Here is a 16391-nt window from a genome sequence, read left to right as displayed (position 1 = left end):
CTGCTGGAGCTGTCTAACAGGTTGCTCAGAGAGGAGACAGCTGTACTCATTTACTTCCTGCCAGACAAGATGGTTGAGGTTTTTCAACAAGTAACCTACCACAAGCCTGCCTGTGTAACCTCCAAGCTAGCTCTACGTTGTTCACAGACTGCACCATCTGCTACAAGAGCTGCAAAGCAGCTATTTACTTCAGCTATTTGCCTTGAAACTCTGAACTGTGAATTTGTAGTGTTTTCTATTTCTTTTCGTGATAAGATTGTGAAAGGAGACACTGGACACTGAGTTTGGCTCTCAATTTATTTGGAATTGAAATACAGGTCATGTCCTCATAGTTGTCACCTCAGAAACACTTCGTCTCAATGTGTAGAAACGACCTTCATCCAGTACATTTTCAGTTTCAGCACCGGTCTTGTCTTATAAACATTTGAACAGTTCTCTGTACTTTTCTTTTTCTATGTTCTTGGCAACCTTCCACAAAGGGGGTTACATTGATCTTTTTCCTTCTATTTTTAATTTATTTCTGAAACAATAGCTAAAAACCAATCACAGATATGTTTAAAGCATCACCTCACACACTGGTCTGATTGTGTATCATGAGCCATCACAGCTTGTTCTGCTACACATTCTTCTGGGGAGATTGTGAGACAAACATCTGCGTGCCAAAATCCCACAGCCCTTGATATCAGTCTGCCGCAGAGCGTCGGCAGAAGCTCATACTCACGTTAACTAGCAGCAATGAAAGAGCAAAACACAACGTGGAAGGTTCTGAGGCAATTTGTAACAGCTTAGACGCAATTAATGAGGAGTGTGTTGGTAAATATGACATCATGTTAGCAGATGCTGAAAGTGTTACCAAGACTGTTTTAAATGTGGGTTATAGCAGGCTGCTGCTTTCCCATGTTTTCGTGGTACACAGTACTGGACTTACCAGCTTACTTTCACCCATGATGAGAACAGGTTTGCCTTTTGGCTTTATCTAAATTCTTCTTATCCTGCTTTTAGAGTCGTTAGCATAAGTTGAGAAAATTAGTTTGGAGGTGTTGACTAGAGCTACTTCGACAAAAAGCACTCAAACTTGTTTTGCATACGGACAATGTGCTCATGTAAGCCATGCCTCGTAAAGAGGAGCTTTCAGAGGATCTACGATCAAGAATTGTTGATTTACATAAAGCATCATCCATCAATGTAAGCAGCATCAAAACCAGAGGCAACTTTTAGGTCTTAGGTGAATCGATGTTCTGCATTTGCACAGAGTGATATAAAAGATAAAAGAACGCTGATTTTGTCTAAAGTCTAAAATTAATATGTCATGCTTCTGTGTGACGAGTGTCAGAAGCTCAGATAACTGCAAAACAATCATTCATCATGCATTTTGTTTAGGTTGTCTACAGACTTGAATACCTCAAAAGGAGCTATAACAGTAACTGAGCGGCTGGCACACACAAAGGAGGAACTGCAACCTGCTCACATGGGAGCACATTTATATTTGTCACATAAATGCCAACTAGAACACCTCTGTGCGCACACAACCTGGGTTAGTTCAAATCAGAGTAACCTAGAGGAACCTCAGCCACATAACGTGATATGATGTTACAAAAGAGATCTAAAAAGACCAAGGCTATTGATGGGAGCCGCATGTGGGGAGTGTGAGCAGCCCGTATGGTGAGTCACACAGGTGATACTAGTGTGTTGCCGCTCACATGTGCTATTTTTAGTTGATGCTAAAACTGCTACTCCTCCTGCACACAGCAGCTTTAGCGTGCCATTGTGGATGAAACAATAAAACAGTAATTAGATTAACACGCTACCTACACGTGTGAGGAAGTGTGGAAATTCACAGCAAAAGAGAGAAGTCGTATAAAAGGTTTTCAGTTTTTTACAGTGATTTGTGTTTAAACTACAACTTTTATTTATTTATTTATTGTATTTTTTTAGTTAATAAATGTGAAATGACTATTTGACTAATTATATTAAGCAAGAAAGTCATTTTAAAGAAATCAGATGAAGTTTGGGGATAAAGCCGAGCCGAGTTTTGACATTTCAGAGGGTTTCGATGGGAATTTACAGCCCTACTTCTTCTCCGATGACATTTATTGCACATAAAACTGCAAGTGGTGCATATAAAGTGAGTAAAGTAATCAAAATTAGGACAAAATGATGTGATGGAGAAAGAGGTGGATGTGAGTGCTCGCTGATGGATGTGACTCTTGCAGCCAAACAGCATGTGTGCGTTTCTAAAACTTCCACCATCAATATTTTATTGTGACTTACTTTGCACAGAGCGTGTCCACCCTAACAGGACTCATGCTCAAACATACAGCATATACACATTCTTGGAAGGGGCTTTTACACTGCTTGTCTACTGCATATTCCATGGCATGTACAGTATTTTTACTCCATTACCTTTTCTAGCTGAACATGAGAGTTTCTATTTGGGAACTAGAGAGGTAGAAGGATCTATGAAGGGAAAACAACTCATTCATAATAAGAAAGATAAGAACTCATCCTCTTGTTCTCTTTGTCCTTGAATGAACGTCTTGACGACTTGATAACTGACATGAGACGTTCTTGTTGATCCATAGAATTACAAACGGGCCCTTGCGATGGTTCTGATGGGTCTGTAGCGTAGTTCTCCTAGACCACAGCCTGTCACTTTTTACTGCAGCAAAGCCGTCCACTTCCACTAGCCTAAAATAGCCCTGTGATGATGCCTAATCTCCAGAGTCTTTTATTCCACTCACACACAGCCATGTGAAGGAAAGTGATCAAATATTCTCTTGCATCAAAGTTGCATAATGAGGAAGCGTTTTAAATGATATTCCACAGTGCAGCTGCATTAAGAGAAGCAGCGTTATTAGATATGTGTTCCATATGCAGACTTTCGCCTTCCTGGTCCTAGCTGCACCATTGATGACTTCTGTTCACGATTAGGCCGTCAGTGTAGGTGTAGACATGTCCAGATGGAAACAAGTGACAGGGAGGAGGAGGGTGCAGGTGAATAGTATCATCCATTCATTTCACATCCTCTCACTGCTGCTTCAGTCATCTGTTTTATATGTGTTCTGTAAGATGAGGAGAAATGCGTCTTCATCCTTCTGTTCTCCCTCGCTTCATTCTTTTGTCTGATTCAAGTTTTGTCACGTCTAGTTAATCATCTTTTCTTTCATCACCTCGATTCTTTCATCACTTTAAATTATAATGAGAGTTGTCTGTGAGGAGGCTGGGTTTGGAATTTAAATGAACAGGTTCTACCTCAGCCTCGTCCTCTGAATCGAGCTGCACGGTAACGTGTGATTCCTGATATTCATATCAGTCATGTTAGATTTCTTCCTGTCTGACTTTGGAATCGATCAGTAGCCAGTCATGTCTTTGGTGGAAGCTTTTCTGTTTTGGTTTTCTCATAGTTTTTATTAGCACTTTTATCAAATGTAAACATTTTATTTTCAAAACGAACGTTCTGAAGAGCTGATTTTATGTTACCTGCCCAGAACCTGCAATTAAAACCATAAGTGTGGCAGGGGAGCGATCATCATTGTGTCATCGTAACATGGTTTTCGTTCACATGTTGGGACATGTTATCAGTAATGTAAGAAAGCTCAATGGGACTTTTAAAGGCACGTTTTAGCATTCTCAACCTAAAGCAAGCAACCACACTGAGCTAGTAGGGAGGGAAAGCAGCAGGAATCACAGATTGAAATGTTAGTATAGCCAGCAGAGAAACTTTCCTCCCTCTAACCCCTTAAAAGGCAGAAATACAAAATATCATGAAGCGTTCCACATGATTTTGTGATTTTTTCCACTGTTTCCTCCGTTCAGATACGTTTGTGTGAAGTTCCATTGATTTTTATGGAACTTGTAGTCAGTTCACTCAGTGTTTTATACATCATTACAAACTCCATCCTCCTGTGTAATGAATATTGGTGGCCAATTTCATTTGACATTACAGCAATTTCCCTCAACTCTAATTGTCCTTGGAAAGCGGCAATCATCGCACACTATAACAGAAATCGTTCCCTATTCATCAGCAGACATAATAAGCTTTATTATGGTAACAATGCAAGAGCTTTCTCATCTCTCTGTCAAGGACAATGAAATAGTTTGAAGTATTTTTAGGAATTTGTACAGATGAATGCTGTGAACGTAATGTCAAACAAAGAGGAGAGAAGGAGGCAAGTTGTGGCTCTGCAGCGCGACTGAGAATATGCAGAGTGCTTGTGAGGGATTGAATACTGAGTTCACAGTTGATGTCACAGTGTCTTTCTGGAGAAATCACAGCTTCACAGAGTACATGTTATTGCGTGCTGGGGTTCAGTATCACTTTACATACTGTAGAATGGATTTCTAACTTCACATATACTGTATGTTGTGTAGGTTGAAGTAAAAACATCTTAAATGCCAATGAACCGCGCACAATTTCAGAGAACTTGGACTGAAATTTCTTTCTGTTCCTCTTTGATTTTTATTGATCTCCTGTTTTGACAGATATGTATTTCTAATTGTTTTCCACAGGAGCTGGAGCAGCAGTTTGAGAAGGAGCGCCTTTCACTGGAGGAGCAGAAGACGATGCTCCGGCAGCAGCTGGACGAGCTGAAGGAGGAGCTGACCTCCAAGCTCACTGCAGCCAACGAGGAGGTAGAAGATACAGAACTTTAAGTTTCTGACCAACTCAGGGTGGATTGAATTCTTTCATTTTCTAGTCACCAGCTGAAAAAAAATTAGTGTATCACTTGGATCTGCAACTCCCATCGCTCTTAAAGGAACACAATGAAACGGAAACATTAATTAGATGAAAATGTAATGTATAAATGCTAAATGTCGGCTTATAGCTTTCTAATTATGTAATTATTCACATTTTACCCCAAGAGAGACTTGACCCAGGTTACCTGAAGAGAGACTAAGAAACCTGTTTTACAATTGCTTTAGAAGACACCAAGTTAAATCCCACTCTTTTTTTAATGTGTTTGTCATCTTTCTGGTGCAGCTTTGCAAAATGCACTCCATGGCTGCTCATTATTTTAATAGTAATGTAGTTTTTTCTATTGGAATCAACACAAATGCTTAGAAAAACAAAGAGACTCATGTCACTGAAAACAAGGTTTTTCTGTGTATGATCAAACTGAAACAATGTGCCTGTTGTTGCTCCATGCAGATATGTTCTCAGTTGAACCTTACTTTTAACATCAAGTCATAAGAATATCTAATGTATTTCAAACTGTGCTGCCACGTTTGCAAAAAGTATATGGACTTGGCTCATTTAAAAATCTGAAATAGAAATGGTTATTGAATGCATTTTTGATGGAAATTCCACCTCACTGAGCATAAAATGCTGATGTAGTTTTAAAGTTGCTGCCACACTGATACAGCCTCAAGTGCAACAGAGTTGACGTTGTGGATGTAGTTGATTCTATCTGTAACTTTCTCACTGTCTGTCTCTCCGTTTGTCTGTCTGTCCTCCCCTCAGGTGTCTCGGCTCCAGGAGGAGGTGCGACAGGGGGAGCAGAACATCGGGACGGCTGAGGGACAGATCTCCACACTGAAGGAGGCACAGGAGAAGCTGTTGGAGGAGCTGGACGCCACCAGGGCCCGGCTGAGAGAGACCAGCAACCTGCTGACTGCACTGCAGGTCAGACACTCACCAACACACATTCGTTTTATTCTGTAAGAGAAACCCTTGTTTACACGATGCATTCGTTGGCCTCTCTGTGTTACCTGACCTTTTATAAATATTAAAAACTAATCGCAACTCAAATAATTAAAAATTGTATTTACACTGATGATTGCTCGTTCTTATATTTGAGTTGATGGAACCTTTATGTTTGATAAATGGCAACACAACTAAGTAATTATCAAATATAAACAATTATTTCTGTCTTTCAATTCTCCATTAGTCCTATAGCTGAAACCAGAATAGATTTCTTTCAGGGCGTTCAATTCTCCACTCTTAGTGAATTGACGCTGCCAATAGCTGGTTAATAGCAATGTCACTCCAAAAGGCCTGAACAGTTTTTCACACTAGAACATTTGTGCCTGTGCAGAAAAACCTCAGAGGCAGCATTTAGACTGGAATGGCAAACTAAGACCTTGCACTGAATCAAATTTTTCTCTCTCTCAGGGAGAGTTGGAGACCCAAAAGCGTCAGCATGAAGCCAAACTCATCAGCACCAAAGAAGAAGAGAAACTTAAAATGGACAAGATGGCTCTGGAGCTGGAACTTAAATGGACCGAAACACTCAGGTCAGTTTGTGTGTGTGTGTGTGTGTGTGTGTGTGCATAAGACTATTTGAAAGAGGCGAAGAGAGTAACACCCACTGTCTGTATCTTGTCTCTTTTGAACAAACACATGATGTTAAGATGGGAAATTGAAGTTTTTTTATTTACCTACTTTTATTTTCTACACTTGCGAGAACGCGCACACACACGGGTCATTCAGCTCTCAGTATTGACCATGACAGAGCATTATCCTCGGAGGACTGTGCAACTCTTCAGCTCAATCCAGTGTTAAAGCCACCAGCTCAAAGTCTCTCTAAACGTCCACAGACCTTTGAAGTGTTATAGTCCAAAAGCTCCAGGAATAAAATTGACTGTTTAGAGGTGTGAACTGATGTACTTTTCACACAGTAAAGTCTGCAGCCACCAAATGACTCTATTAGAGTTTCTCCTCCCGAGGTTTGATCTGTTTTGAAACCTTTGCTGGTTGATTTTTAAAATTGATTCATTGGGTTAATGAGAGAAATTAGACACAGAGGTTTAATTATTCACAATTTAGCAGCATCACAAACTACAATCTCCAAATGTATCATACAGTTTAATCAACACCTAAACAAAAACTAAATATTGTAGCCTTCATATTGCAGGACTGGGTTATTTTTATCATAGTCTATCTAAGAAACTGCCAGTTAAGTGTACTATATATATGTATATTATCATTTTTGTGTTTTTGCCATTGACATCCTGCTTTATTTTGTCATATTCTGTTCCTACTTCCCTGATTTGTTTGTTCCTCCTTTAGCACCCGCTCACTATTCAGCCTGCAGTTGAATTGTTTAATCGACTAATTCCCCAGCTTTTTGTAAAGGTCACACTTGATATTGTTGAATATTTTAGCCTTTCCCTCACTGCCTTAGCCTACGGGTCTTTGTGCAACACTGCAATATTCTTTATGTCTCTGCTTTTTCTGCTTTTATTGCTCCATTTGGTTTCCTATTCTACTGGAGCTGTTTGGCTGTGGCCACTGCCTGTGGAGCATCTCATGACACCAATACAGTAGCAGACAAAAAAGTATGTGAACCTTTGGAAATGTAATGGTTTCCTGCATTAATTTGTCATAAAATGTGATCTGATCTTAATCTAAGTCAAGAATATTAACTAATATAATGTGCCTAAAGTAATAACACATTTAATTACTGGTTTTGGGTCATTGTCCTGTTGCATCATCAATTCTACAGAGTTTCAGCTGACGTTACCAACTATTCTTGATCGTAGATCCTCTGAAAGCTCCTTTTGGCGAGGCTTGAGGTCATTATTTAAAGAGTTCACACTCTTTTTCTACTCACACTGAAGTTTTTATGGTTGTTTTTAGTAAAGAGGTGAGAGATCAGATTTGTTTTGGGCGTTATTATTTTAGGCACATTAAATTTGTTAATACTCATGACTAAGATTAAGATCAGATCACATTTATGAAAAATTAATGAATAAAACCACCAAGTTCCAAAAGGTTCACATACTTTTTCTTGCCACTGTGTGAAAAAATCAAATGCACCTTCAGATTTGGTCGTTTTAATTAACCTGTTCACCTGCTTACATTCACAGAAATGTTTGGTTTAAGCTCTAATTTTAGAGGCTAGACATGAGGTTTGATATGATAACAGAAGCTCAGATCTGTCCTTCAGTCTGACATATAAACCTCCCCATGAGATTGGAAAACTCTCTATATAAAGAGATTATGTTGGCCTGATGATCCTTTGTAAGCTTATTACAGTTTCCAAGTTTCAAAAGACACAACAGAAATAGAGGGCCAATAAGTGTCAAGTCTTAAATCAAATAATGAAAGAGTGGTGTTAAAATACCAGGAAGTGTTTTTCAAACCTCGAGCATCCTTCCCCTCTTATCTCAGGAATCATCCCAACCTAAATCTGTCAGCAGCCTCCCAGACAGTTTTACTTTAACTACAAAGTATCAGTGAAAACTTCCTGCTTCACTAATCATGTAATTTGGCCTGATTACACCTGCTATACAGTATACTTAACATTTGGAATAAAAAAATGGGGCTTCCAGACAGGAGCAAGGCCTCCAAGAATTTAACAGTTGAGAAGCATTTTAAGTGACAAACACCAAACATAAAAAAGGAAACGCTATTACATGCAGCAGTTGTAGTGATTGTGAGACATTAATGAGGAAAAATGGCTGCTTCAGAAACCTATTAGGGAATGTCTGCATTAATTTTCTGTCTGTCGTCCTGACAAACTGAGTGTAGCTAATGCAGTTAAATATGTAACAAATCTGAGAGTCATAATAACAGTGCACATTAAAAGTTGATGTCCATATATTGTAGGAATAACAAACAATAAGAAACATAAACCAGCATGCTCAGACTCTGTCCATCACTCTTCCCACTCCGTCTCCTCTTCATTCACCTTCCTTTGTCATTCCGCGTAGAGCTCTTAATTCTCTGGAGAACATCTTCTCATTCGGTGGTTGGGGTGAGTACACTGTGGTTAGTGAACCATCTGAATTAAGGCGGCTAGCTTTGATCCTTGTTTCACAGTGGAAACAGGCAATTTTCCCTGTGATAGCGTAATCAGGAAAAGAGCTCTCCGGATTACTAAGTGAAGAGAGGAGGTCCAGCGGATCGGGAGACTAAGGCACAAGTTGGTCCTACTCATACAGATCCTATAGCATAGAACACGTCACAGACTTCAGTCTTATGCATTTTAATTCAGTCATTTTGTATTTGATGGTTCTGTAAGTGTAATAAGAGTAAAACTTGTAGTACCATTGAATCTTCTGCAGACATTTATGGTCACCAGAAGCTAAAGCTTTACGACACTTATTATCCTTATTATCCTATTAGTTTATTTTATTTAGGGATTGATATGGACTCACGATTCAACATCATATCAAAATTTTAATTTGCTAATGTTTTGACTAAATCCCTGCAAAACTGAACTTTGTGTTTAGTGCACATTTGCAAATATGAGCATGTTTACACACTAAGCATCATCCCCACTAAACATTAGACAGTTACATAAACTGCTTTTAGGAAAAAACCTCACAGAGGTCCAAACATGGCTGCACATGATTTTATTTTTACCTGTATTACCACCCACCTGTGTGTTTTGGAAAAGCTTTTTTTGATCACATTGCTGAAGCTCATCATATCCTGGTCTTGGTATTTTATGTGACCACTGCTGCTCATTCTAAAACTGAATTAAAATAAGGAGGACAGATTATTTATTGTGAGCCCATACACATTCCCATACAAATTAATACACACTTTAAATGGGCGTGTGTGTTACATCTCATCGCACAGGCACTAGAATCCAGCTAATTATCCATTAACATTTTATCTGTATACTTCTTCCGCCTTCCCCACAACATTTCCATCCCGTCATTTCTTCATCTCATTGTTCTGTTACCTCTCTCCATCTACCCTCATCTCCCTTCCTGCCCAGTAGATGCTATAGAACAACTCTTGTTAGGAAGAGCTCTTTGAAGCCCAAGGCCTGTGTGTATATGTGTGTGTGTGTGTGTGTGTGTGTGTGTGTGTGTGTGTGTGTGTGTGTGTGTGTGTGTGTGTGTGTGTGTGTGTGTGTGTGTGTGTGTGTGTGTGTGTGTGTGTGTGAGAGAGAGAGAGAGAGAGAGCTCATGTGTGCATTGATGACGGTGCTTTATACTGAACGAGTACATGAATTATGACACGTGTCAATTGTGCTGCATGATGAACGTGACTGGTGTGTGACTGCGCTGCTATATGTTTGTGTATTTTCTGTGTGTGTGTGTGTGTGTGTGTGTGTGTGTGTGTGTGAGCGAGCCCGCCCTCAGTCTGACACTTTCTGGCTTTCAAAGTGACAAAAAAAATGTGTTTGCCTCAATACTTCATTTAACAGCTGCCATTTCAACTCCCACACAGCTATTACGCTGCCAACACACACACACACACACTTTCCCAGTCACACAGAGCGACGCAACGAGCTGTTAGCAGCAGTGTAGAAGAGTGATGGTCACTCAGTAGATGCAGCATTGATGTCTAAGAAAGGGTTATTTATTGTTCCTGTAAAGTGAATGTTGAGATCGCTGAAGCACTTTAACCCTTGCAGCAAAGGTCGGTTTGTTTGTATTGAACGGAAGGACGTACAGATGGGTTAGGGTGTAAAGTCAATGACCTTCCGGCTTTTTTGCAAAGCCCGGTGTCCATGACATGAGCTAAAACTAGTGTTGTCACATTGGATAACGAAATTGGCCACATGTCTGATACATAAATACAAATGTGTGTGTGTGTTGTTGTGTGTGTGTTATAGGCAGGAGTGTAAGAAGCTGCGTGAGGAGCTGAGAGAGGATCACGAGGAGGACAAGGCCTCAGCACTGACTCAGCTGGCACAAAGCAAGGAGCAGGAACTGAGCAATGCCAGGGAGAGCTGGCAGAGGAAAGTGGAGGACCTGCTGGAACAGGTATGACTAGTAGATCTGTTTACATCAGGGGGTGGCCAACCCCAGTCCTCGAGTGTCACGGCACTGCTTGTTTTCCAACTATCCCTGCTCTACCCACTGCTGATTACCTGGATCAGGTGTTCAGCAGTTCAGAAGCTGTAAATATTTACACGGCGTATGATCTCTTTTCTTTTCTAGTTTTCTAGTCTAGTTTTTTCTTGTTTTGTCATAAAAAAGTTAAAGAAATGCAAACTATAACGTGCACATTGAACAAAAAAAGAGGCTTGAATGTCCTTGATGCTCGTGGTGCCCTCATTTAGCTGTTAGCATTTAGCTGTTAAAACTGTTCCTTTTAATTCTTAACTTGGGCTGAAGATCTCTCAGATACCTGCACGTTTTAGTCAAATGGATGTAGTTATTGAACAAGTACAAGTAGTAAAAAAATCACTAGGGAACAAAAGAGAGGATGAGAAAGGTAATAAGAGCAATTGACTCTTTTCAAAGCTCATGTTGCTCCTGTAAGACTTCCTGACTGTGGCGTCTTCACCGGTGCACAAACTCCATCACACATTCATTTTACAATGCTGTGGTCAACACACCAGCGCTCGCTGCCTGTTAATATTAATGCAGTGTGACTTATCTCTCCTATGATCATCATGCAGGCAGACAGACAGTGTCAATAGCTCTATTAATGCTTATTATTGAATGCTGTGTGCATTCAGCTGCTGGTCGTCGTCATGCCCACGCTGTATTAGGGTCCATCACCTCCCATGCGGTGATTAATGCGTCTGCTTCACGCCTCACAATCAGCTGAACCATATTTATTTACTCTAATGTCAAATCAGAGCAGTGGTCAACCGCTTGATAAATATGCACTGACAGAGAAGAAGCTGTTTGGAAATCAGATGATGGGACAGACAGTTTTCTAGCAGGCTGAATTTTAACAGCTGTCAGTGCTGTAGTGATATCTTGATGTGTTGGCAGATATGACTTTTAAATCATATGATTTAACATTTGCAGCATGTTTTCAGACAGTAAATGTACAAATGTGTGTATCTGCATTGTAAATAATCTCACTTTATGCAAGTATGAGGGTGATTTTAAAGTATACCCAAAACTATGTGTGCAAATGTGATGATGCACTTATAATTAAGAATAATTAAAGCTGTTTTTAACTGTGTGAAAACCGTGTAGTGTGAAAAGGGCAAAGTGATGAATCTACTCACTTTCAGCTAGTGCGGGTGTTTTCGTATTTCAGCTCATTGTTTTGGGTTTTAAGTTTTGCAGTTTAATTATTTTGTTCTCTCTGAGCACTTTCATTAAACTCGTTTCCAGCAGCCGCAGTCAGCGGTTTCCAACAAAGACACTCAGATAAACTCCCTGTACATATCTAACCAGCACCAAACAGCAGACAGAACAACTTAGAGACTAGCTGATGAACACTGGGGAGCATTTCACAGATAAATAGCTGGATATTTCCCTGAGGAGCTAAGCTGAACTAAACCAAACCACAGCAGAGCTAAAATGAGAGAGAGTGCAAATTGGACATGTACCATATTGATGCAAACTTAATGTTGCTGCATGTCTGCTGGGTAATAGGGCATTTACCATTTCACACATATGCTGTAATCTAACTTAGTTACCTAAGTAAAGTAAAAATCTGTCAGTGTTGTGTTTACAGCTTGTTGTAGTTTCCCCGAGTGGGCAAAAACCTTTAATTCAGGTTGAAGGCATCCCAGAGCCAGCCAGCTCCACTCATTAATTGTTCCCATAAAGTGAACAAGAGCTCTCTGGAGGACGTTTACCTGCAAAGTTATGGCTGTTTGTTTGAGTCTCTCCTTTCACCAGAGAGTGTTGTTGCACTTGTGAGCCTTTATGGATACGTGTTGAGCTGCACTCCCAGTCAAAAGCTAAAACCAATGAATACAGTCTGACTAGGAAGCTAATGGTCATTCTTTATTAGTATTGATGTGTAAAAGCACTGTCAGCTTCTCAGTTTGATTAACACTTTCAGTAACAATACAGCTGCTAGTAGAGGCTCTTTTTGGTTCGCTGAGTTTTACAAGCTGCTGCAGAAAATTATCAGCTCTTACTCTAATGATGTCTAAAAATATTAGTAAATTATCATTGAATATCAGCTGGTTTCACCTGTACGCACACTTAAAATTTCATTTCACCTTGCTCCCTGTCAGTTTAGTCCAGGGACTTTAACACTTGGTAAAGCAGACAAGGTTATCATCCGCAGGCAAGAGGAACTTTGCATCCTGCCAACAAGTGTTTCTGTAACCAGGTTTTTTTTTTATCTTTTCATTACCTGTTTTAGCTTTTGGTTCAGTAGGACATTATACTAAATCCAAACGATGAATGTATTCCTCTATTCTGTATTATGCACTGTGGTGAACTGAACTTTATGTAAAATAAAAAGCCCTTTAATAGAGATCTATTTGTATATTTTTATATATTTTTTTTTATTAATTTATCTACAGTATTGTTTTGTTGATCTCCTTCTAGATCTCATTGTTGAAGCAGAGTCTTGAGATGCAGTTATCCCAGTCGCAGTCTTCGCTGCAGCAGCTGCAGCACCAGTTTAGTCAGGAGCGAGAACACCTGAGGATGCAGCTGGATGAGCTGCAGACAGAGCACCAGAGGCGACAGCAGCGTCTGCAGGAGGTCCACTGCTGTGCCATACAGGACCTGGAGCATGCCAGGCAAAGAGACCTGAAGGTCGGTGGTAGTGACCATGCACAAACACACACACTTACATTCATAAGCAGTACAGTGTGTCCAACGTGCTCTAGTGCCTCCATTGATCTAACTGACTGGTGACCTATCCATGGTGTACCCCACATATTCTGTAATTATATGCAAATAACATATTTATATATAGATTTTCAATGAACTTATGAACTATAAGCTTTCTTCCGGTTAGAGAAGCTCCTCAGGAGAAGTCCTCCATGACATTTTAATCCTATAGAGAGTTGTCAGAGTCAAGGTTAGACTAGCAGTGAGTCATAACCATCATTACTCACTTTCACTGACAGCTTCTATATCAAGCAGCTATACTGACAGGTCTGTGTTTCCTCTTTATCATGTCAAAATATGAATGCACAAGCACAACATACACACTCCACAAGGTGCCAAGAAAATGTTCTTCAAAGCTAATCCTTCAATTTCACAGTCAAGGTCTATTTGGATCAGCTATACATCACAAATCCACATCACAAATCCTTTTTCGTCCAGGATGCTGTAATTGTATTAATACCTTAGACAGAACGGAGGTCAGGAAACAGCATCCTTATGATGTGTTTTTGGCAAACGCTCGAGTACGAATGTATGAGGACGAGCGTGTGCAGAGAAAGATTATCGGCTCTGAGTCATACAGCTCTTATGAAATCTGCATTCTTCATTATTTTCCTGTAAACAAAACTGAAAACAAAGCTCCTCCCTGCTACCTCCATCGCCTCCTCCATTTGTTTCTCCTCTGGTTCACAGTAGCTAATGCAGATTCAGTCAATACAGATACAAAATGGACTACTGTACCTTTTTTGTCACTCATTGAGCTCATTCTCTCTCCTGTTACAGTCTTAGTTCATACACAGGGAAATAAAATGGTAGAAGCTTTACTGAGGGCTTTTTGTGGCAGGGTGTTTATATTTCTGCCAGCAGTGCAGGGAGAGAAAACTCAATTATCCAGAGTGGAGGCATTAGAGGGATGATTTGTGTATGTGTGCTTTATGCATGCTTGGGTGGATGGAGGTACATTCAGATTGTGTGGTGTTATCTGCTCACACTTCACAGACAGTTATATCCAGGGAGTAATAAAGTTGTAGCAAATCCCTGCTACACACACATGCACACAACCTAAATTAGCTTCCCGAGTTGCTGCTACAGAAAGCTGCAAATAGAAGCAACGAGTATGCAAAGAGGAATTGACAGCCTATTGATTTATCATCTTTTTCCTACTTACAGAATCTTATTTCTTATGCTGTTTTTTTAAAGAAGTGTTTTACCTTTACAGGTGTGTGTTTTATATGTATATATCTTACAAAGTGTGTTTTGCTTCACATTCATAGTTCACAATCTTGAACTTTGCACTGAGTTCACATCCACAAAATATAAACTAATTTGCATACATTTTTCTCACACTCCACCCTAGAAAAATATCTGTGAGATGTTTTTTTTGTTGGCGGGGTGGGAAGAGGGTGTGACTGATGTACACCTTTTGGCTCAATGCAACTGACCTTCATTCTAGACTGTCCCTGAATGCCTCACACAAACACTGAATGGACATTGGTAGAAACGTAAGATGGAGGGAGGGACTGTGAACTAACCTGTGTGACACATATTTAAAGTAACTTCACATCAAGCCTTAACTTAGCTGTTTTTCTTTTTCCTCATGTGAACTTTAAAACCTAGTTAAATTAAGCACTGAATTGCCCTTTATCTTCTCTAGAATCAGTTCTCACACAGTACACACCTTTATCTCAACTAGCATGATGCTGCCTGTTCTGTCCTACTCAAGAAAGCTTTGAGTAAACTGAGCATCATAATGCAGCAGCTTGAGTGCTAACTAAGGCCGGGAGAAGAGAACAGATTACACCTGTTTTCAAGTCCCTGTGTTGGCTGCAGGTTAGTTTAAGCATTAAGATTCTGCTTTTGGGCTTTACATCACTTCACACTTAGTACCTGACTGTTTTGTGTATTGGGCACACTTTTAAGCTGCCTCCTTTATTTAGATTGCCTTCGTTCTCCAACTCGCAGCTTTAAGTTGTCCTTGGGGTCAGGATTAAGACCTGCACTGAAGCAGCTGGATCCGCCTGCCAGAGGATCTCAGGGCCACAGTCTGAGCTCATGCCTTTGTGTGTTTATCCCTCACTCTTGTTTATCAGTATCACCCCCTTTTACTTAGTTAAATAGATTCACCTACGAGCTAAGTAACAAATATTGACGTCCGGTAATGGAATGAAGATTGAACACCGCGGCCTCAACACACACAGAAAAGAGAGGAGGAGGTGAAAGTAGGAACATTACAGTCAATGTGTAATTATAGGATTCACTGTGATTAGGAGTAATTCATGTGTTCCCTTTAATTAAAGGAATAAAAGGTATAGTTTTTACTGACCCACACTAAAAAAAGACCAATAATCAATAGCAATGACTAAAAGAGATTAGTGGCTTTTAAAACTCACTTTCTCATATGATGAAAAAACCTCCCACAAGAGTGTGAACACACATTTACTTTTACCTGCTCAGTGACTGATGACACGTTTCAGCTTTGAACATTTAAAATACAAAGGTTAAAGTTAGCCATTAGCATTTTTAGCTTTGCTCGTTGCTTGGACCTAGGTATTATAGCTATTGGGTGGGCTGTCAGACAGTCAAGGTCCCCAGGGGATGAATCCAACTGTCTTATTTATTTATTTATTTATTTATTTATTTATTTATTTATTTATTCATCGTCTTTGGACAGTTTACAATCGGTGCTCTAACGTGATGTTTAATATAATAAATGACTCATATAGTCATATAAGACTAATAGATAGTAGACTGAAGCCAAAGCCTATTTATAAAGCTCCCCACTCTGTAATCACTTAAGAAAATTACCCCCTTATATTTATTATATTCCACTTCATAACTTACATAAAAAATATATAAAAACAATTATATATTCAAAGCACACAGAAGATTTCACTGAACAATTTTACATCTGTAAATACAAAGACATGTTAGACCAATTTTTATGT

At 39.7% G+C, this 16391-nt stretch overlaps 1 protein-coding gene across 5 annotated transcripts in view; it reads left to right on the top strand.

Annotated features, from left to right (window-relative positions):
- fam184a (family with sequence similarity 184 member A) overlaps positions 1-16391 on the top strand; it is a 95069-nt gene that overhangs the window by 52298 nt on the left and 26380 nt on the right. For all 5 annotated transcript variants that reach the window (XM_026340725.1, XM_026340722.1, XM_026340720.1 and 2 more), the window contains exons 10-14: positions 4510-4632; positions 5462-5623; positions 6113-6234; positions 10518-10668; positions 13159-13371. In XM_026340725.1, coding sequence (XP_026196510.1) covers positions 4510-4632; positions 5462-5623; positions 6113-6234; positions 10518-10668; positions 13159-13371 — 771 coding nt within the window. The remainder of the gene's footprint in view (positions 1-4509; positions 4633-5461; positions 5624-6112; positions 6235-10517; positions 10669-13158; positions 13372-16391) is intronic.

Source organism: Anabas testudineus, chromosome 24 (assembly GCF_900324465.2).
Source record: "Anabas testudineus chromosome 24, fAnaTes1.2, whole genome shotgun sequence".
In the NCBI taxonomy this organism is placed as follows: domain Eukaryota; kingdom Metazoa; phylum Chordata; class Actinopteri; order Anabantiformes; family Anabantidae; genus Anabas; species Anabas testudineus.
The sequence above is the reverse complement of the archived record's forward strand: the minus strand, read 5'-3'. Positions and strand labels throughout refer to the sequence as shown.